The sequence below is a fragment of the Onychostruthus taczanowskii genome, unplaced genomic scaffold (assembly GCF_017590055.1).
Source record: "Onychostruthus taczanowskii isolate IOZ18803 unplaced genomic scaffold, ASM1759005v1 scaffold10, whole genome shotgun sequence".
In the NCBI taxonomy this organism is placed as follows: Eukaryota; Metazoa; Chordata; class Aves; order Passeriformes; family Passeridae; genus Onychostruthus; species Onychostruthus taczanowskii.
The window spans coordinates 16,554,024-16,574,950 of NW_024496526.1; the positions used below are offsets into that span (position 1 = coordinate 16,554,024).

General features: G+C 49.1%; 1 protein-coding gene across 1 annotated transcript; it reads left to right on the top strand.

The window, feature by feature from the left end:
• Positions 1-2,757: 2,757 nt before the first annotated feature.
• On the top strand, positions 2,758-19,888 carry TNFAIP6 (TNF alpha induced protein 6). Its single transcript, XM_041407574.1, has 6 exons — positions 2,758-2,905; positions 12,974-13,111; positions 14,758-14,919; positions 17,782-18,010; positions 18,271-18,311; positions 18,796-19,888. The coding sequence occupies exons 1-6, from the start codon at positions 2,809-2,811 to the stop codon at positions 18,948-18,950; spliced, it is 822 nt and encodes a 273-aa protein (XP_041263508.1). The 5' UTR covers positions 2,758-2,808; the 3' UTR covers positions 18,951-19,888.
• Positions 19,889-20,927: the final 1,039 nt, after the last annotated feature.

The following is a 20,927-nucleotide window of genomic DNA, read 5'->3' on the forward strand; positions in this document are numbered from 1 at the left end:
GTTTAGGTGCTTGATATTTAAATTAATGCGAAGAGATTCATGACCCACATACACTCATTTTTTAAAAATTCCTTCATCCTCAGTGGTTCATTCCTTAAACTCCTGTGTGCTTTTTTCCCTCTCTTTTATCACTGTCAGTGTCACACCAGTTTGGGAATCATCAAGGTGATTCCCAAAGATGGATTAGGGTTGTTTAGGTGGTTTAGGGTGGTTTAGGATGGTTTAGGGTGGTTTAGGTGGTTCCCAAAGATGGTTTTGGATGGTTTAGAGTGGTTTAGGTGGCTCCCAAAGATGGTTTAGTAGTTTATAAAGATCAAGGCTGAGCCTTTAATGGCTAAGGTTTTTTAACTAAAAGATTCTTTTTAGGAGAGGTATGTATGTGGTAATTTTGATTACCATTGTCTTAATCATGATTCCTTTCAATGTGTGCAGATATGAATTAATAAGGCCATTGAATAAGGGGTTTTGGTGGAAAAGAGAAGGGGGAGATATTGGGATAGTAAGACAAATGATGGACTTTGGACCTGGTTAGCATGAGAGATTTGACAAACAAAATGCCTTGGCAAGAGAAATCAAAACTGCAAGAAGATTCAAATCAGACTGACTTACCAAAAAAAGAAAATTACATCAGACTTCTGCAAGCAAGAGATGTTTAAAATGTGTGAGTTTGTTTATGTGATGATTAACCCAATCACTGCAGTAAAACACTACTAGACCTCCCAGAATAAGCAGTTGTAGTTCACAATAAATTTGGATTTTTGTACCATCTCACGAGTCCCCGTGGGACTTTCCTGACACTGCAAATCTCTCCTGGTTCACTGTAAAACCTGCAGGGCTTCTCCTGGAGTCCCAGCATCGTGGAGGCTGGAAAATCCCTCCAGGATCATCCCAGCTGTGCCCAGTGCCCACCCTGTCCCCAGCCCAGAGCCCTGAATGCCACCTCCAGGTGTTGCCTTTTTCCCAACCTGGAAATTAAATTTGGGATAATTTTAATAAGGAGGTGATAGAAAAGTGATTCTTTATTTGAAGGCCTTCAGGGACAGTTGTGGAAGGATGTCCACAAAAGCAATTTTACACATTTTATAGGTTTTAGGAAATCAGTATAATTGATAAAAAGCACCAATTAGTCCATCAAGGGAACCAACTTCACCTCTGCTGTAACAAATCTCTCAGCAGCTCCCTGACAGGAGGCTGGCAACAAGGGACAGGACAAGAGGGAATGGCCTCAGGCTGGGAAAATAACTCATCTAATGGTAATAATTTCTGGCATTTGGTTGGGATCTGAGGGTTCTTAAGTTCTCCATGGAGGTCCTGGAGCGTGGGACAACCCTTCAGGCTGGCCCACGGCAGCTCAGGGTGGGCACAGCAGGGATTTCCCCATGGAAAGGGGGCTCAGGGATTGGAACTGCCCAGGGAGGTTTGCAGTGCCCATCCCTGGAGGTGTCCCAGGAATTCCTGGAGGTCTCCGGCTCCAGGAGCAGCTGCAGGACGCAGGGACAGCCAGGAGGGAAGGCAGGCAGGCAGCTGCCAGGCTGTGAATCAGACCTTGCACTGCTCTGGAGGGCAAGTCTGCGGCTTGCAGAACAAAGAGCAGCTGCTTCTGACACTCGCAGCTTGGCTCCGTCGGTGGGGGAGCTGGATTTGCCATTACACATCCCGTGGAGGGAAAGTGAACTCAAACAATCCGTGCAAAATATTCTCTCCTGCCTTCTTGTCATTGATCAGGTCGCTGGGAAGATAAAGCCACCAGGAAAATGGATCCTCTAGGAAAATAACCCCAAATTCGGAGAACTGAAACCATTCCTGATGGCAGCTGCAGGACGGGCATTGCTGGATTTAGAAAGGCTGCCAGGAGTAGAATTGTACCAAAAGGTTTGATTCTTTTACATGGATGGATGGATGATAGGGAGAAACATCCCAAGCTTTAGAGTGATTTATTTAAAATCAACACAAAAATCCATTTCCACAGAACCCAGGAGCTCTAATTCTTGGGAGTTCCAAGGGTGTTTCAGGAGGGTATGGGATTAAATGAGGATGAGGGGCAGTGTGTGGGGGTCTCCTGAAGGAGGGAATGTTTAATTGGGGATGAGGGGGAGTGTGTGGGATCCCTGGAAGGAGGGAATGTTTAAATGAGGATGAGGAAGAGTTGTGGGATCCCTTGAAGGGGGGAATGTTTGAATGAGGATTAGAGGGAGTGTGTGGGATCTCCTGAAGGAGAGAATGAGAATGTTTCAATGGGAATCAGAGGGAGTGTGTGGCATCTCCTGAAGGAGAGAATGTTGAAATGATGATTAGAGGGAGTGTGTGGGATGCCTTGGAGGAGGGAATGGTTCAATGAGGATGAGAGGGATGCGTGGGATCTCGTGGCTGCTGCAAACACTCCCAGCAGCTAGGCTGGGCTCCTGGCTTTATTGTGTGGGATTTGAAGGCAGCGAGCGCTGAGGAATGAGCAGAGCTTGGCTGGGGCAGTGTCCGTGGATGGGGTGGGATGGGATGGGATGGGATGGGATGGGATGGGATGGATGGGATGGGATGGGATGGCATGGGATGGAATGGGATGGGACGGGACGGGATGGGATGGGACGGGACGGGATGCATTCCTGGCCGGGCTGGGAAGGAGCAGAGCCAGCCGTGAGTCACTGCAGCCGCCACAGAGGTTGGGCAAGAAGCGCAGCAGCACAATCGGAGCAGCCCCGTGACCTCACAGCTGCGCTCGGTATTTAAGATCCGGCTCGCAGATGTTGCGGGAGGCTCGGGCAGCGCACGGACGGCGGCGGGGACAGCGGGGGACACCGCCAGCCCTCGCTGATGATGGCACTGCTGCTGCTGCTCTCTGCCCTGCTGTGCGAGCGGGCTGCAGCCTGGGGCTTCAGGGATGGCGTGCTGCACAACTCCATCTGGCTGGGTAAGAAATCGCTCCCTCGCCAGCCAGCCTGCGCTGTGCTCGCCCCGCAGGGCAAGGATGAGCACCCCGCGGCACAGAACTCAGCTGGGTGTTGTTATCAGTATTTATCTGCGCTGAAATCCATTGAAATCGCTTTATCTGAATAGCCACGGTCCCTTTTTTACAAGCTCGCTGTTTGTACAGTGCCACTGAAGTGCAGGGAAAGGTATTTATTTACTTTAAAAGGTAATTGTAGAACATTTCGGCTGAATGTATTTTCCTGCAGCGGGAGGTAAAGTGAGAACTGCATTCATTAAATAACAGTGGCTTTGTTTTGAGGGAAAAGGAGCCTGAAAAGAAACATTTGCCAAAGGAATGAATTACTTTCTGCATGAACATACTTCCCATGCCTGGGGTCCTGCATGGGAAACTAAACGGTCTGGAAATAACAGTGATAATATTTCCTGGCTCTCTGGAAAAGTGCAGAAATGGGGATGCTTGGGCTGTTCACGTCGTTTGGGGAAGATTTCAAAAGGCAAAAATGCTGTGGGAAGGTTTCTGGTACCTCCAGTGGGTCCCAAGAGCTCTGAGGGTTCTTTTGTAGCTCGTGGAAATTATGGTTAGAGCAGAGAGCTAGCTCAGGCTAGAGCCTGCACAGGATGCCAGAATCAAGGCACCGAGCGCTCCGTTTCCCAGACAAACTCTCCCAAATCCTCCATCCCTGTCGGATGCTGTGGATTTCCCTGAGGATCTGCAGGGACCCCCTGGAGCTGGCAGTGCCCAGGGGTCTCCCGAGGCAGCCCCAGGCGGCTGCAGCCCCTCCCAGAGGAGCCCGCAGAGCGCCAGGAGCACAAACCAGGCTCAGGAAGGATCCTTTTCCATCTGGCTGCACGTTCAGAAATTTGGGATAACAGCGGTCATTTCAGCAGTTTAATGAATTGAAGGCGAGTGGAAGAAAAATCTTTTTAAAATGCTTCAAAACGGAGCGACTGTGTGCTAATTGGAAGGCGCCATAAAAATTCTGTTTGGCTACACCTCTAAGCATTTACCAGGAGAGTAAATAAAAATAAACGAGGGGGTAAAAAAACCTGATGGCTTTCTCTAAGTAAACAAACCGAAATAGAAATGCACCATCTTGTGTAAGTGCAGCAATAACATTACTGAAATGAACCTCAGAGTGCAGTTAATTCAGTCACCAGTGGAATTCAGGGACTCTGTATATAAATGAAGATAAAATTGGCAAATTCACAGCCATCCAGTTCACGCTTCTTTGCATTTAAAATAAAATAACTTGAATAGTAAAGGAAGTCACCCCAACCTCAGCCTGCCTCGAGCACCAGTGGAATAAAAGCAGGGGGTGCACAGTGACATCTGAGCTTTGCTTTTCTCCCCTTCTGATAGAGAAGCAAACCCAAAATCCAGGAAAATTTCCATTTTACCTTTTTCCTCCATTAACCATTAGCATGCATATACATATAGAAAATATATTATAGATAATATATAATTTATGTAATATATAAATATAATAAATAATGTATTATATACAATATAGAATAGATATCATATCCTATATAATATATAATATAAAACATTATGTAAATTTAAATTATTAAACTATGTAAATTTTACACAATTAAGCATTATTAATTTATTATACATAAATATATAATTATACATAAAATTTATACATAAATATACATAAAATTATTATTAAATTTTGTAAATATTATATATATGTAAATATATACATATATTCTATATAAATATATTATACATTATATATATATATGTAAATTTTGGATAGCTATCACTCTGGAAACACTTCTTTCACCTTTTTCCTTGTCCCAAAGCCTCTCTTGCTCCTCAGGCAGTGCTGCTGCAGCTGCCCCTGTCCCCTCCTTGTGGACGTGCTCCTGGTGCCACTGGAATTTTGGTGCTGCTCCTTTTTGCCCCCAGCCCGTTGTGCCCAGGGCTTTATTGTCAGCTGTGGGGGGGTTGGCACAGCCTTGCCCAGATTTGCTGCTGGGCTCATTGCAGTGCCAGTTCTCGGTGCTGAGGGCTTTTCCAGGACAGCTGCTGCCCTCTGTTCACAACTCCAATTCCTTTCCCGTTCCCACTCCCTGTCTCAGGGGGGTTTAGGAGCTGCACCATCCCCGTTTGGTGAAGCTCTCTGAGCAGCAGAGGCTCCTGCCAGGAGCTATAAGTGGCCACCCTCTGCTTAAAAATGAAATATTCCTCTTTATTTAGCATACTGCAGGTACTTTATTGGCAGATTTCATGCTGCCTGTGTTTGTGCTGCATTTCAGCTGTGGGTGAGCTGAGGGTCACTGCCCTGCAGGATCCTGCTGTCCCTGGCCTCCAAGGAGCCATTTGGGGAAGTGGAACCCGTGGCCCCGTGGCAGGTGCTTGTGCTTGCCAGAAAAATCAACATTTCCTGCAGGTTCACCCTCAGGGCCGTGAGCTCACCTCCACAAACAGCAACTCCTGTGCTTTTTCCTGTGGCTGCGGGGATGGGAGCACCTGCAGATCCATAAACATGTAAACGAAGGGTTAACCCTGCTCTGACCTAGCCCTGCGCTTGATGCTGGGTTTATCTCGTGTGGAATTAAGGAGGAAGGGGGAAATATTGCCAGAGCAGGATGCCACCAGTTAATTAGGGTTTTGTGCAGCATCGCTGAGTGCCACCCAGAGCCAGCAGCACTCCCAGGGCTGGGGCAGGACGTGTGTGTGTGGTCTGGTTTGCCAAAAGCTGCTCTGTCACCTTCAGAGCAATAAAAGGGATGGAAGCTGGCTGCTCCTCACAGGGTGCTGCTGCTGCTTCCAGCCTTGCAGACTGTGAAGGGCTGATCTCCCCAGCAACGTGTCCATTCTTCTGCTTCTTTTCTGCCAAAAGCAGGATTAAATGTGTGAGAGGGTGTTTCTTGTTGGGACTCAGGTGTTTGTTAGTTCTTATCTCTGTCACAGTCTCACAAACCCTGAGCTCTGCAGCACTGCACTCTGACACACTAAAAATGGAGCCCCATCTCTCTCTCTACAAAGCCTTTAAAGGATAAACTGTCCAATTAAGAAATGACACCTCAATTATTTTCACTTTTAACCTAATAACCAACCACATGTGCCTGCAGTGTGGACTTTTTTATTTAATTACACAAAAACCACCCAAACCCATGGAGAAGAAAGTGAAGAAGAAGAAGAAGGACCAGCCTCCACCCCAAAACTTCCATCTTGCTCTCTATATATCACTATATTCTAAACCTTAAACTCTGTTTTCCACCCTGTGATATCACACACTTCTCTCCAAACTCCACAGCCACAATCCCAGTTCTCTCATTCCATTTTGGAAGGTTCTCCAGGGCCTCAGGTCAGTGCAGTGTTCTCCTGGGGGTCAGTGCCTGGCAGCACAGAAAGTCTGGAATTCCCAGCAACCAACAAAAATAATCTGGAAAACCTGATGCCTGTCCATAGGGACATTCCAGCGGTAGGTGGGGGGAGATGCCTTTAGAGGGATAAGATCTGAAAATAATATTGCCAGGTGGAAAAAAAACCACCTAAAAATGGTGAGATTTTAGTGGCAGCTCTGAGAGCTCAGGGAATACAATCAGTGGTTTCCAGCCCCTTCCCTGGGCTCTGCAAGGATCAATAATGGGGATTCCAGGCTTGCAGGCCAATGATTGATGCTTCTCATGCCCAGAACTAAGAACAATGTGAAATGAAAAACTTTTCAGAAGTTAAAAAAATTAAATTAAAAACGTTCAGAAATTCTTCAGAACTTTTGTCACCAGTCCTTGTCCCTCACACTGTGCTTTAAAACCATCAATGTGTTGAATTCTCTAAGAAAATCAACCCCATTTTCTGTGCCTCAGACATTTCCAGGATCATTTCTTATTGCCTTCTGCAGATCCTTCCCCAGTCTTATAAACACGGCAAACATGGGAAAAAAATCATTCCAACTTTTTAAACTGTCATCTGAGAAATGTGGGAAATGGATTTATAGAAAATTAAATTACACTTATAGTGTATTGTAATCAAAAAACAGTTAGCTTGTAATTGCAATAAGGTGAATGATAACATCTGTGTTGTCTCACCATTCTCATGGGACTAAAAATAGAATAAAAGTTTTTAAAATGCCTCTGAGTCAGAAAAGAGCATAATCCAACAAGAAAGAGTAAAAACATAATTTATACCTGGAGCAAAATATCAGATTTTTTATTATCAGCACTTGTAAATGCCAACTTCCAGTTAAAATAAAAACATTTTCAGAGCGTGCAGGCAGGCCCAGGTTCCTGGGGGACTCAGGGATTCCCCAGCCCTGCATTCCCAACCCAACATTCCCAACCCTGCACACACACACTGAGCTGATTTATCTTGATTTCTCATGGGCTCAGCTGTGACAGCCTGCTGAGTGGCTGCAAAGTAATACTTCCTGTGAATAAATCCCAAGTTCTGCTTCTGCTTTTTTGCTTTGCTTGCTCTCAGCCATGCAGATTTGCCACTCTGCCAACCTAAACCAAATGTTTGGGTGACTTTGGCTAATGCTTCAGGTTTAGATACCAAATGTTTGTCCAACACAGCCCCCCAAAAACCATTTTCCACCTCTTTAAATGGTGTGCCAGTGGGTGTTTGGCCAATCCCAAAATATACTCAAAAAGCTGCAGCAGGCACATTTGTGGGATCATCCCAAATCATTTTTGGATTCTGGTAGAGGCATGGGAACAGTGGGTTCCTCACCTCCCCAAGAAATCTTCTGAGCCTCAAGAATCAGAGAACCTTGGCTCTGTACATGGCCTGTTGTGTCAAATGGAATTACCCAGGCAAAATCCATCTTTAGTTAAGGATGTTACTCCCTTGCACATATATTTAAAAATCCGACCTCATGAATGAATTGCTGTGAATAAATTCTTAATTTAAAAGGAGTTTTTGTACTAACATGCCACAATCCCCCAGCTGTGGGTTGTTAGGCTCCTTCAGGAGGATTTTTCCGTGGAGGATCTGTTATGCCATGCCAGTGATATTCCCAGGGATGCTGCAGAAGGAGGCTCTCCCTCTCCTCAGACTGCTGTCAGCAATATAATTTATCTCTCTGGGCACAAAACCCACCCTGGCAAACATCATCCTGTGTCTCTTAAGGGCTCTCACCATTCCCAACCACAATTCAGTGGCTTTTTTAAAAACCTCCCCTAACCCAGCCAAAAGCACCGACCCCGAGCGCGTCTCTAAAAAATACATCCTTTATTTTTATGCTGTGGATAACTGCTGTGAAAATGCTGCCTGCCTTCCATCTTTCCTCAGCCACGCTGGCTGGGCAGAGCTGCAAACAGCCATTCCTCTCAGATTCTGCTAAATATAAGTGAGACCTAAACAAAAAAACCCTTCAGATGAGATATGCAGATTGCTGCCGAGACAGATTTCCATACATATGGCACCAGACAAGTGCAACATGCAAAGATTGTAAAGCTGGGAGCAGCACTGGCAGTTTCTAGGTTTCCTTGGAAAGCTGTTTTATCTCAGAATTGCCACGGCAAAGTAAAAAAAAATAATGAAGAAATTGCTTTAATTTTCCGTGCAGCAGAAATGTCAGCCAGCAATTGTTCTGGTCCTGCCCTTTGTGACACACGCTCAGATATTTTTATTTGACATTTCCCCCCCCTTTAATTTCTGCCTCTCCTCTATCCAAGTAGCTGTGATTTCACTTCTCTGGAGATTGAAAACAAAGCTCTGATTCATCTTCCAGAGGCTCTGGGAGTTCCAGCCGGGAGGATGCTGTGATAGGGATCCAGGAGGGTTCCCCTGAGTCAGACAGGACACACAGGGCTGGGGATGCTGACTCCAAGCTGTTCCCAAACCCCTGCCCCTGGAGCATCCCGGGGGAGCCTCCCCAGCTCTTGTTGATTTTCTGTTCTTCACAAACTCTCCAAGCACTGACTGCCTCTGGCCTAAACTTCTCCCACCCCAAATCCTAACTTTGGGTCACACACATCCACCCCTGTGGGTGTCACACACGTCCACCCCTGTGCGTTGCACACACAATGCCTTTTTGGGCTACTAAAACCAGAAGCCAGACAAAATTAAGATAATAAAAAGCAATTCTATTTATTCACGGCCCTGGCTGGGTAATAACAGACTCCATATATTAGAGAATGCTGATTATATTCTTTATTAAGGAACCCATTGCTCTTTTATACCCTAGTTCATTGGTCCTTTAGTTAAAACACCATCACCAGTGGCTAATTAAGAAACCACCCTTTGGTAAACAATCTCCATAACACATTCCAGTCGCTCACAACGCCAGGGGCAGCAGGTGAAGACAAGAATTGTTTCTCATTCTTTTCTCTGATATCCTCACAGCCTTCCCCATGACGATGCCTGGGATGTTGTGTGTTTGTCTCTGTGGCCAGAGAGCTGCTGCCACAGCTGAGTGCCAAGATGCCCCTGGCTGGGATAACCTTCACTCCATGATCCTTGCCTCCTATCATCCTTTATTAAACTTTTTACATCTTCACAAGGAACAACATCCTCTCCTCCAGTTTAGGAAGTAGTGAGGATCAAATAAAGGGAGGAGGTACCAGCTTCCAGATGGGCTGAGAGTGGTAGCTCTTCATGCAAAGGGAGCAGCAGAAGCTGTTGGATGCCAGAACTTTGCCAAGGTCACCAGCTAAACCCATGTCTATAACCAGTGACCTGTGAGAATGTGCCCTCTGTTGATGGAGTTACTAAATTATCTTTTGTCTCTTTGAAAAGGAAAAAAAAGCCCAGAAGTTTTTCTCCTCAATTAGGTAGAAAGACACACCATAAGATTTTAGGGACTTCACTTCAAACTTGCGGATAGCTAATTAGACAGAAGGCAAAAAGTCTCACCTAAGCAATACACTAGAAAAAGAAGAGAACAGAAGGAACTAATGGGTTTTGTGGGGTGTTTTACCAGGAGCAAGAACCTCTTGCCCCTAGCTCAGGTTTTCCCTGTAAAGAGCTTTGCTATTTTCCCTTTTACTAAAACCTTTCTGTTTCCAACACTACCACAGAAAGCACCCTACTGATTTTATGCCATCTGAAGTAGCTGAGCCATCTCAGGTGTGATACATTTCTCCAAGAGCTCATAAGAGCTGACTCAAAGAGATTATTGTATCAGTGACTACTGAACTTGAGACAGCCCTGGCAATGGAGAGTCCCTGCACAGCTGTGCTGAGAAGGCCCTGATGATGGAGGAATGATGAGGGGGGCTCCATCGATACCACAAGGCTAATTAATTACTTTATTACACTATATTATTCTATACATCTAAAACTGAATGTGCCAAGCACTCAACCCTGCACACCCTGCACAGAATCTCGTGACAGACACACACACGGATAGGCCAAGGAAACAAACAAACCCCCATCACTCTGTAACCAACCCCCACATCGCATTCTGCTTGTGCACAAACACAGGCACAGTGAGCGACAGGAATTGTTCTTCCCTTCTCTGAGGCCCGGAGAACGCGAATCTCAGAAATATTCTCGGGAAGAATTAAGAATCGCGCCCTGCTTTTCCCTGTGAAGCGTGGTGCTGCATCCCTGCGTGGCACTGCATCCCTGCCTGGCACTGCATCCCTGTGCCGTACTGCATCCCTGCACGGCGCGGCATCCCTGCATGGCGCTGCATCCCTGCCTGGTGCTGCATCCCTGCCTGGAGCTGCATCCCTGTGCAGCTCTGCATCCCTGCGCCGCACTGCATCCCTGCATGTCGCTGCATCCCTGCGCGGCGCTGCCGGCCTCCGAGCAGTTCTGCCGAGGAGCACCACACTGCATCCCTGCGTGGCTCTGCATCCCTGCGCGGCTCTGCATCCCTGCGCAGCGCTGCATCCCTGCCTGGCGCTGCATCCCTGCCCGGCGCTGCATCCCTGAGCCGCACTGCATCCCTGCACGGCGCTGCATCCCTGCGTGGCACTGCATCCCTGCATGGCGCTGCATCCCTGCACGGCACTGCATCCCTGCACGGTGCTGCATCCCTGCGTGGCACTGCATCCCTGCACGGCACTGCATCCCTGCACGGCACTGCATCCCTGCACGGTGCTGCATCCCTGCGTGGCACTGCATCCCTGCATGGCGCTGCATCCCTGCACCGCACTGCATCCCTACGTGGTGCTGCATCCCTGCATGGCGCTGCATCCCTGCGCAGCGCTGCATCCCTGCATGGTGCTGCATCCCTGCGCTGCGCTGCATCCCTGCATGGTGCTGCATCCCTGCGCCGCGCTGCATCCCTGCGCGGTGCTGCATGCCTGTGCCACACTGCATCCCTGCATGGCGCTGCATCCCTGCGCGGCGCTGCATCCCTGCATGGCGCTGCATCCCTGCGCCGCGCTGCATCCCTGCACGGCGCTGCATCCCTGCGCCGCGCTGCATCCCTGCGCTGCGCTGCATCCCTGCGCGGCGCTGCATCCCTGTGCCACACTGCATCCCCTGCGCCGCGCTGCATCCCTGCGCTCCCTGCGCCCCTGCACCGCGCTGCATCCCTGCGCCGCGCTGCATCCCTGCATGGCGCTGCATCCCTGTGTGGTGCTGCATCCCTGCGCCGCGCTGCATCCCAGAGCCGCGCTGCGTCCCTGCACGGCGCTGCATCCCTGTGCCACACTGCATCCCTGCGTGGTGCTGCATCCCTGCATGTCGCTGCATCCCTGCACCGCGCTGCATCCCTGTGCAGCTCTGCATCCCTGCGCCGCACTGCATCCCTGCATGTCGCTGCATCCCTGCGCGGCGCTGCCGGCCTCCGAGCAGTTCTGCCGAGGAGCAGCCGTCCATGGTGCTGCATCCCTGCGCCGCGCTGCATCCCTGCGCGGTGCTGCATGCCTGTGCCACACTGCATCCCTGCATGGCGCTGCATCCCTGCGCGGCGCTGCATCCCTGCATGGCGCTCCATCCCTGTGCAGCTCTGCATCCCTGCGCCGCGCTGCATCCCTGCGCGGCGCTGCATCCCTGCATGGCGCTCCATCCCTGTGCAGCTCTGCATCCCTGCGCCGCGCTGCATCCCTGCGCGGCGCTGCATCCCTGCATGGCGCTCCATCCCTGTGCAGCTCTGCATCCCTGCGCCGCGCTGCATCCCTGCGCGGCGCTGCATCCCTGCATGGCGCTCCATCCCTGTGCAGCTCTGCATCCCTGCGCCGCGCTGCATCCCTGCGCGGCGCTGCATCCCTGCATGGCGCTCCATCCCTGTGCAGCTCTGCATCCCTGCGCCGCGCTGCATCCCTGCGCGGCGCTGCATCCCTGCATGGCGCTGCATCCCTGCACGGTGCTGCATCCCTGCGTGGCACTGCATCCCTGTGCGGTGCTGCATCCCTGAGCCGTGCTGCATCCCTGCATGTCGCTGCATCCCTGCGCGGCGCTGCCGGCCTCCGAGCAGTTCTGCCGAGGAGCAGCCGTCCCTGCAGCGCTGTGGGGGCTGCTGGAGCAGCTGAGGGCTGACCTGTGTCCCCTGTCCCCGAGCAGAGCGGGCAGCCGGGGTGTACCACCGCGAGGCGCGCTCCGGCAAGTACCCCTGCACGGCGCTGCATCCCTGCATGGCACTGCATCCCTGTGCAGCTCTGCATCCCTGTGCGGCTCTGCATCCCTGCATGGCGCTGCATCCCTGCCTGGTGCTGCATCCCTGCGCCACACTGCATCCCTGTGCGGCTCTGCATCCCTGCATGGCGCTCCATCCCTGTGCAGCTCTGCATCCCTGTGCGGCTCTGCATCCCTGCATGGCGCTCCATCCCTGTGCAGCTCTGCATCCCTGTGCGGCTCTGCATCCCTGCATGGCGCTCCATCCCTGTGCAGCTCTGCATCCCTGTGCGGCTCTGCATCCCTGCATGGCGCTCCATCCCTGTGCAGCTCTGCATCCCTGTGCGGCTCTGCATCCCTGCATGGCGCTCCATCCCTGTGCAGCTCTGCATCCCTGTGCGGCTCTGCATCCCTGCATGGCGCTCCATCCCTGTGCAGCTCTGCATCCCTGCATGGCGCTGCATCCCTGCGCGGCGCTGCCGGCCTCCGAGCAGTTCTGCCGAGGAGCAGCCGTCCCTGCAGCGCTGTGGGGGCTGCTGGAGCAGCTGAGGGCTGACCTGTGTCCCCTGTCCCCGAGCAGAGCGGGCAGCCGGGGTGTACCACCGCGAGGCGCGCTCCGGCAAGTACCGGCTGACCTTCGCCGAGGCGCGGGCCGTGTGCGAGTACGAGGGAGGACACCTGGCCACGCTGCAGCAGCTGGAGGCAGCTCGGAAAATAGGTCTGGAAAAACCAGGGCTCCTCATGGGGGGCTGGCTGGGGGTTGTCGTTTCTGTTCCGGGCTCTGGGGTTCTTGGGAAACTCCGCGGGTTTTTTGGTAAGGAGCAGGATGAGTGCCTGGGGGTCCCCACCCTGCCAGCCAGGAATTCCCAGTTCCCAATCTCCCATCCATCCCTGCCCTCTGGCAGTGGGAGCCATTCCCTGGCTCCTGTCCCTCCATGCCTTGTCCCCAGTCCCTCTCCAGCTCTCCTGGAGCCCCTTCAGGCCCTGCCAGGGGCTCTGAGCTCTGCCTGGAGCCTTCCCTTCTCCAGACATCATCCACAATTCCATGTGCTGCTCTGGTCCAGCATCAGGATTTGGGAGACACCGTGGAGAGAAGGCGGGGGGGAGGGGTAAGAAAAGGAGACCTTTGGAACAATTGTTTTGTTGCATTTTGTCTCCAGAGAGAATCTCCAGTTCTTGGAGCATCTCCGTGGCCTCCTCAGGACTCGCTCCAGAGCTTCTCTCTGCCAGCCCCTCCCCACCCTGCCAGCCAGGAATTCCCAGTTCCCAATGTCCCACCCATCCCTGCCCTCTGGCAGTGGGAGCCATTCCCTGGCTCCTGTCCCTCCATCCCTTGTTCCCAGTCCCTCTGCAGCTCTCCTGGAGCCCCTTCAGGCCCTGCCAGGGGCTCTGAGCTCTGCCTGGAGCCTTCCCTTCTCCAGGGGAACATTCCCAGCTCTCCCAGCCTGGCTCCAGAGGGGCTCCAGCCCTGGGAGCATCTCCCTGACCTCCTCTGGACTCTCTCCAATCACTTTTATTTCCATCAAGATATTTTGTCTGCAAGGGAATGAGTTCTGTGCTTGGAGTGAAAAGTGGAGCTGAGTGAAGGCTCCCCTGCATTTCCCGCTGATTCCTAAGAAGTTCTTCATTCATTCAGAGACTGGGAAAACAATGGAAAATATCCTCCACTCCAGACATTTTTTCACTCTGCTGTTGAGTCAGAAGCTGGCTCCCAGCACCAGCACATGTGAAAAGGGCACTTTTGTTTCTTCTGAGGAGCTCAGAGCCCTAAGATGCCACAAATATGTTCCAGTTCCTCTCCATGAAAACATTGGATGGGTCTCTACAACATTGCATTCTTTGGCTATTGGTGTTAAGTTCTCAGCCACAAAATGCATTAAGGGGATCTTTTGGTTTGGCAAGAAATCCTTGAGGCATTTCAGGTATTTAAATTGAAAGTGTTTTAAGCAAATGCTTGGGGATTTTAGCTGTCTGTAGTATTTTATTTATTTTTAGAACTTAATGCTGAGAACCCTTGAGATGGGATTGAGTAAATTTGTCTGACTTCAAAAGGGAAACAGAGAACACCCTTGGAAAACTCGACCAATGGATAATTTGATTACAAGTGCTGGTAGAGCACTTAAACCTGACTGTGCAGTCCATCTGCATTTGATTTGGGGCTTCAGATGAAGAACCAGTAATCACATTATGGAGAGCACAATTCAATTTTACCCTCTGTATTTAAAATTATCCTCTCAACGTCCTGCTCTCCCGTGTAGCTCAATTTCTCTCAGGCCAATTACACCCAGGTGATTGAGAAAGACTTTGTGCAATAAGAGCAGCCCAGCACGGATCATTTTCTGACTCATTTGCCCTCTGCTGCAGGTTTCCACGTGTGTGCTGCTGGCTGGATGGCCAAGGGCAGAGTTGGCTACCCCATAGTAAAAGCTGGAGCCAACTGTGGCTTTGGCAAGACCGGGATTGTTGATTATGGAATTCGCCTCAACAGGAGCGAGAGGTGGGACGCCTACTGCTACAACCCCAACGGTGAGGAGCAACCCCAGGGCTGTCCTTTTGTCCTCTTCTGTCCTCTTGTCCTCTTCTGCATTTAGCCCACCTTTTTTCTGAATAATCTGAGGGCTTTCTGCCCATAATCTGAGGTATTCTGCCTGCAACAGGCTAAATTTAGGGTTCAACCTTATTTTTTTGGTCTTTTTTGAAAATGAATGCCTTGCCTGGGACTGGCATTCTTAGGAGGATTGTCCTAGGGAGGAACTGGGAGGAATTCCTAGGGAGGAATTGTTTCCTGGGAGAGTGGGGAGGCCGTGGCACAGGGTGCCCCTGGATCCCTGGCAGTGCCCAAGGCCAGGCTGGACAGGGCTTGGAGCAGCCTGGGACAGTGGGAGATGTCTCTGCCATGGCAGGGGTGGGTGGGATGAGTTTTAACCTCCCTTTCCATCCAAACCATCCTGTAATTCTACGATTCTCTGAGTGAAACTCCCACCAGCAGTGCTCTGTGTGCAATCAGAGGAGGAGAGGTGGATCTCCAGAGCAGATCAGAGTTCCAGCAAGACTGACAAGAAGCCCAGCAGAGACATCCCCCATGCCCTGCACGCTGCTCTGCAGGTGACTGCAACACCCACGCGGCCACTGGTGCCTCGGTGTCCCTCCAGCCAGCAGGGACAGGGCAGATGTGGCACCAGGAAGGGCAGCAAAGCTCAGCCTGGCCCTGCTGCTGCTCCCCGGCCTGGCAGAGCCGGGCTCAGGCTGGGCCATGACGTCTGCACAGCTGTGCACATTTTGTTTGTGCTCCCAGGGCTGGGGCTTGTTTTTGTTCATCAAATAGCTCCGTGGGGTGGGGACCCTCCCAGATGTTCCACACAGAGCTGCAGAGAGACTCCTGCCCTCGGAATTTCGGCGTGGGACTGTTCCTTTGTCTGCTCTGGGCCACGGGGAGCTGCTGTGCGGTTTGGTCAGAGCTCAAAAGGAAACCAGAGCTGCCAAAAGTGCAGAGCCACGAGCCTGCAGCCTGCAGGGATTGGTGTCCAGGGGCTCTGCAGCCTGGCTGGGCTCTCTGCAGGCGGGACACGAGCAGCTGGGGGGGACAGGGACAAATCCCTGACAGAACTGAGCCTGTGCTCTGCTCCAGGAGGCCAAAGAGGCCAAGAGGCACTTGTGGAACTGTGTGGGGTGATTGAAGTGTTCATCCCACCTAGCAGTGATGATGGAATGATGGAATGATGGAAAGGGTTGGGTTGGAAGGGACCTTAAAGCCCATCCAGTGCCACCCCTGCCATGGCAGTGACATATCCCACTGTCCCAGGCTGCACCCAGCCCTGTCCAGCCTGGCCTTGGGACACTTCCAAGGATCCAGGGGCAGCCCCAGCTGCTCTGGGCATTCCAGCCCAGCCAGGAATTCCCAATTCCCAATCTCCCATCCATCCCTGCCCTCTGGCAGTGGGAGCCATTCCCTGGCTCCTGTCCCTCCATGCCTTGTCCCCAGTCCCTCTCCAGCTCTCCTGGAGCCCCTCCAGGCCCTGCCAGGGGCTCTGAGCTCTGCCTGGAGCCTTCCCTTCTCCAGGGGAACATTCCCAGCTCTCCCAGCCTGGCTCCAGAGGGGCTCCAGCCCTGGGAGCATCTCCCTGACCTCCTCTGGACTCTCTGCAGCAGCTCCAGGTCTTTCTTGTGTTGCAGCCCCTGAGCTCTCCAGGTGCTGCAGTGCTAAGCTGGGAAGTTCTGGGCTCGTGGACAATGTACAAACTCTGGGAAGTTCTGGGCTCGTGGACAATGTACAAACTCTGGGAAGTTCTGGGCTCATGGACAGTGTACAAACTCTGGGAAGTTCTGGGCTCGTGGACAATGTACAAACTCTGGGAAGTTCTGGGCTCGTGGACAATGTACAAACTCTGGGGGTTAATGGGGTTAATCCATCTTAATGCTCCTAATTCCTGTGCCCTGCATACCCTGACACAGCACCTCCCTCTCCCCAGCTCTAAACTGGGATAACTCCTAAATTCAGGCAGGAATTCCCAGTTTGGTCAGCCCCACTGGCAGGGAGCTGGCAAAGTCCAAATGCCACTGGATCAAAGCAGGAGTGGTTTTATCCCAAAGGGAATGTGGAGCAGCAGGAACAGCAGGGGTACAACAGCAGGTCTGTGATCACGAGCTGGTTTTTGTTTGAGACACGTTTGCAAGGGGTTTTTGAAGAAGAAAGGATGAATCTGAGTGTCAGTGTGACTTGCAAGTACAGCTGTAAAGCTTGAGAGAGCCAGAAATCCCAAATGCCTTTCACATAAAACACAGCCCTGGCCCCAAACACACTGAAGGCAATGAAAGCTTTTCCTGCGAATTCAGTGAGGTTTGGATCACGTCTCCTGCTTCCAAAATATCTCCTTCCAAAATCTGGGTGCCTAGGTTTGAAAAGACAGGTAAGCTAAGGCAGGAGCCCCCCCTGAAATGGAAAATGTAAATCCCCTACCTCAAAATAGCTCATTATATTCACTGGACAAAGCAATAGCTTATTCATTCACAACCAAACTGGACTGTATTGTGTTGGTACAAAGCAATTAATGTCAATAATTAATTGACAGGAGTTTACAACAAACTTTGAAGGCACGAATGCTTCTCACTAAGGCTGCAAATATCCTTTATGTGTCTATTTCATCAGTTTCCATGCTAACGGCCTTGCTTTCTCCCGTGCTGTGGATCAATTAATATTTTATCAATTTCTTCTTCTGCTAACTCAGTTGTTTGGCCTGCAGAGCAGCTGCTAAGCCCGTCCACAAGAAGCTTTGTCACTCTGGATGTCCCTGTGTGATTCCCTACAGAACTCCAGCTCCAAGTGCCCGAAGATTCACACCACGGCCAGAATTAAAACTCCAACTCTCCCTGCTTTTACCTCCCCCTTAGGAAAAGAGTGTGGCGGAGTCTTCACGGATTCCAAACACGTTTTCAAGTCGCCAGGCTACCCAAACGAGTACGAGAACGAGCAGGTTTGCTACTGGCACATCCGGGTCAGGTACGGGCAGAGGATCCACCTGCAGTTCCTGGAGTTTGACGTGGAGGATGACACTGCCTGCCTGGCTGACTTCCTGGAGGTCTACGACAGCTACGACGACGTCAACGGCTTTGTGGGCAGGTAATGCAAATTTGAGGTGCAAATTTATGGTTCATTTGTCCCCCCCCCCCTTCAGAGGAACGCTGTTTAAAAATTATAAATTTTAACATTTATGTGGTAAATGTAAAATATACAATACATAATTCATAATATAGAATATATAATACATAATATATAATTTATAATATATAATAGATAATATGCAATATAGAATACATATGACATATAACATATAATATATAATACATAATATATAAAGGCATATATTCCTTTTTTTCCAGGTTTTGTGGGGATGAGTTGCCAGATGACATCATTAGCACAGGTAATTAATTTGCACTCTTTGTGGAAAATGAAAAAGCCAATTGACGACTTTGAAATAAATGGAAATCAGGGAAGTCTTCCCTAAAAAAAAAACCTTAAAAACCAAAAAAATATATAGCTGAAAAAAACCTTAAAACTCAAAAAAAAAAAAAGAAAAACATCTGAAAAAGTTAAAACCCAAAAAATACTTAAAAACCCAAAAAATATATCTGAAAAAAAACCTTAAAAACCAAAAAATACATCTGAAAAAGTTAAAACCCAAAAAACATATCTGAAAAAAAAGTAAACCCCCAAAATTATATCTGAAAAAAAGGTAAACCCCCAAAAATATATCTGGAAAAAAAACTTAAAACCCAAAATAAATATGAAAAAAAAATCAAAAATCCCCTAAAATAGACATGAAAAAATTACCCCCCACCAAATCCACCTGAACCCCCCCATTTTTTTTGCCCCCAACCCCACAATGTTGCTTTTTCCCGGCGCAGGGAACGTGATGACGCTGAAGTTCCTGACGGACGCCTCGGTGACTGCGGGCGGGTTCCAGATCCGCTACTCCAGCCTGGACACGCCTGCCCCAGCCAAGAACGCCACGGCCCAGGGCAAGAGCGGCTTCCTGGCTGGGAAATTTGGCATCATGTGAGCAGAACAGCCAGCCAAAAAGGGCCTTTAGGTCAACGCCATTCTGAATTTTTCAGGCGTTTTTTTCATCCCTTTCTGAGGTTTTCTCTTTGGCTTTTCTGTGTTTCGGTAACACACCGCATTAGGGAATAAATTATAAAATATACTTACATGGATAATAGAGAATTATTTTTACAAGTACTGTAAGAATTGGAACAATTCATTGCTACCAAAGATTTTAAATGTTTTTTTTTAATATCAACTGCTCTTTCTCCTCATTTCTTGCACCACTTGAACAAACTTTTTGTGTGTCTGTCCTGATTATTTTTAAACCTAACAGGTTCTTCGCTCTTTATTTCCCTTGATTTTCACATATTTATTTTTTTAGACTGTTGCTTTTTCCCCCTGTTCTCTACACATTATTATTTTTTTTTAATTAACTGGTTTTCTTGAACTGGAAGGGCCTTCATTGTAAGGTGATTTTTAAGACACAAAAATTCATCTTGTGGATGGCCTGGCAGCCAGCAGGCGAAGACTGGGAAGCAGCACAGGATCAGCTGGATCCAGACTTCCATTTTCTTGTCAGATCCATGGATTCTGTCAGGGTTTCCTCATCCACAGAATGAAGTCCTTTCACAAGAATTAAAGGAAGGACTTGGTGAAGAGAATAAAAGTGGTGAGAGGAAGCAGCAGGAGGAACTTCTCACCGAGCACGTTCAGAAAACAACACCGAGGTGCTGGACCTTGTTTACACGGGTTTAAGACTGTCCTAGCTGAAATTGCTGAATTTAAATCCTTTCAGACTGTTCTAGTTGAAATTGCTGAATTTAAATCCCTTCAGACTGTTCTGGTTTAAATGGCTGAATTTAAATCCCTTCAGACTGTTCCAGTTGAAATTGCTGAATTTAAATCCTTTCAGACTGTTCTAGCTGAAATGGCTGAATTTAAATCCTTTCGGACTGTTCTAGCTGAAATGGCTGAATTTAAATCCTTTCGGACTGTTCTAGCTGAAATGGCTGAATTTAAATCCTTTCGGACTGTTCTAGCTGAAATGGCTGAATTTAAATCCTTTCGGACTGTTCTAGCTGAAATGGCTGAATTTAAATCCTTTCGGACTGTTCTAGCTGAAATGGCTGAATTTAAATCCTTTCGGACTGTTCTAGCTGAAATGGCTGAATTTAAATCCTTTCGGACTGTTCTAGCTGAAATGGCTGAATTTAAATCCTTTCGGACTGTTCTAGCTGAAATGGCTGAATTTAAATCCTTTCAGACTGTTCTGGTTTAAATGGCTGAACTGAAAACTTTTCAGACTGTTCTAGCTGAAATGGCTGATTTTAAATCCTACTCCAAATGTTTTTACCTGAAGCAGCATTAAAGCTACCTCTGGTCTAATCCCACCAAGCCTGCAATGAGTTATTTTTGTTTCTTGCAAACCTAATTAATTTTATTGATTTAAAGGGTAAATAAGTTTTGTTTCTGAGTGTTTTCTTGACTCCAGCTCTGCTGAAATCTAACGCCCACTAAGAATTTTCCTGTGAATTCCATTTTGTTTGGAGCATTTGTAGTCCTCATCACCTGAATTCACCAGGAATGGTTTTGTGTTGGAATCCGAAATGTAGGGAACTCTCAGAACTTTGGGCCTGGAAGCCAAAGTTCAGAATTAAACCCAGGATTTGGTCTGAGACCTTGGAAAAGGCTCCCAAACTCAGGTGCTAGAAGTGAGAATGTGGATTTATAGTTTAAAGCAGAGACATGTTAAGTTAGGAAGAGGAAAGTTTAGAGTTTTAGAGTTTAAGTTATAGAAAAAATAAAAGTATTTACAAAGGTAACAAGGAGTTTAGAAGGCAGTGCTGTAGGTCTGTGTGTCATAACATGACTGGCTGAGAAAGCTTACACGAGTCCATAAGATATTTAATGATTGGGTCAAAAACATAAATATCCTTGTTGGCAGTACTTTATTGGTCAATAAATCTTTAAAAAGTTGTGTAACTGAGGGTTT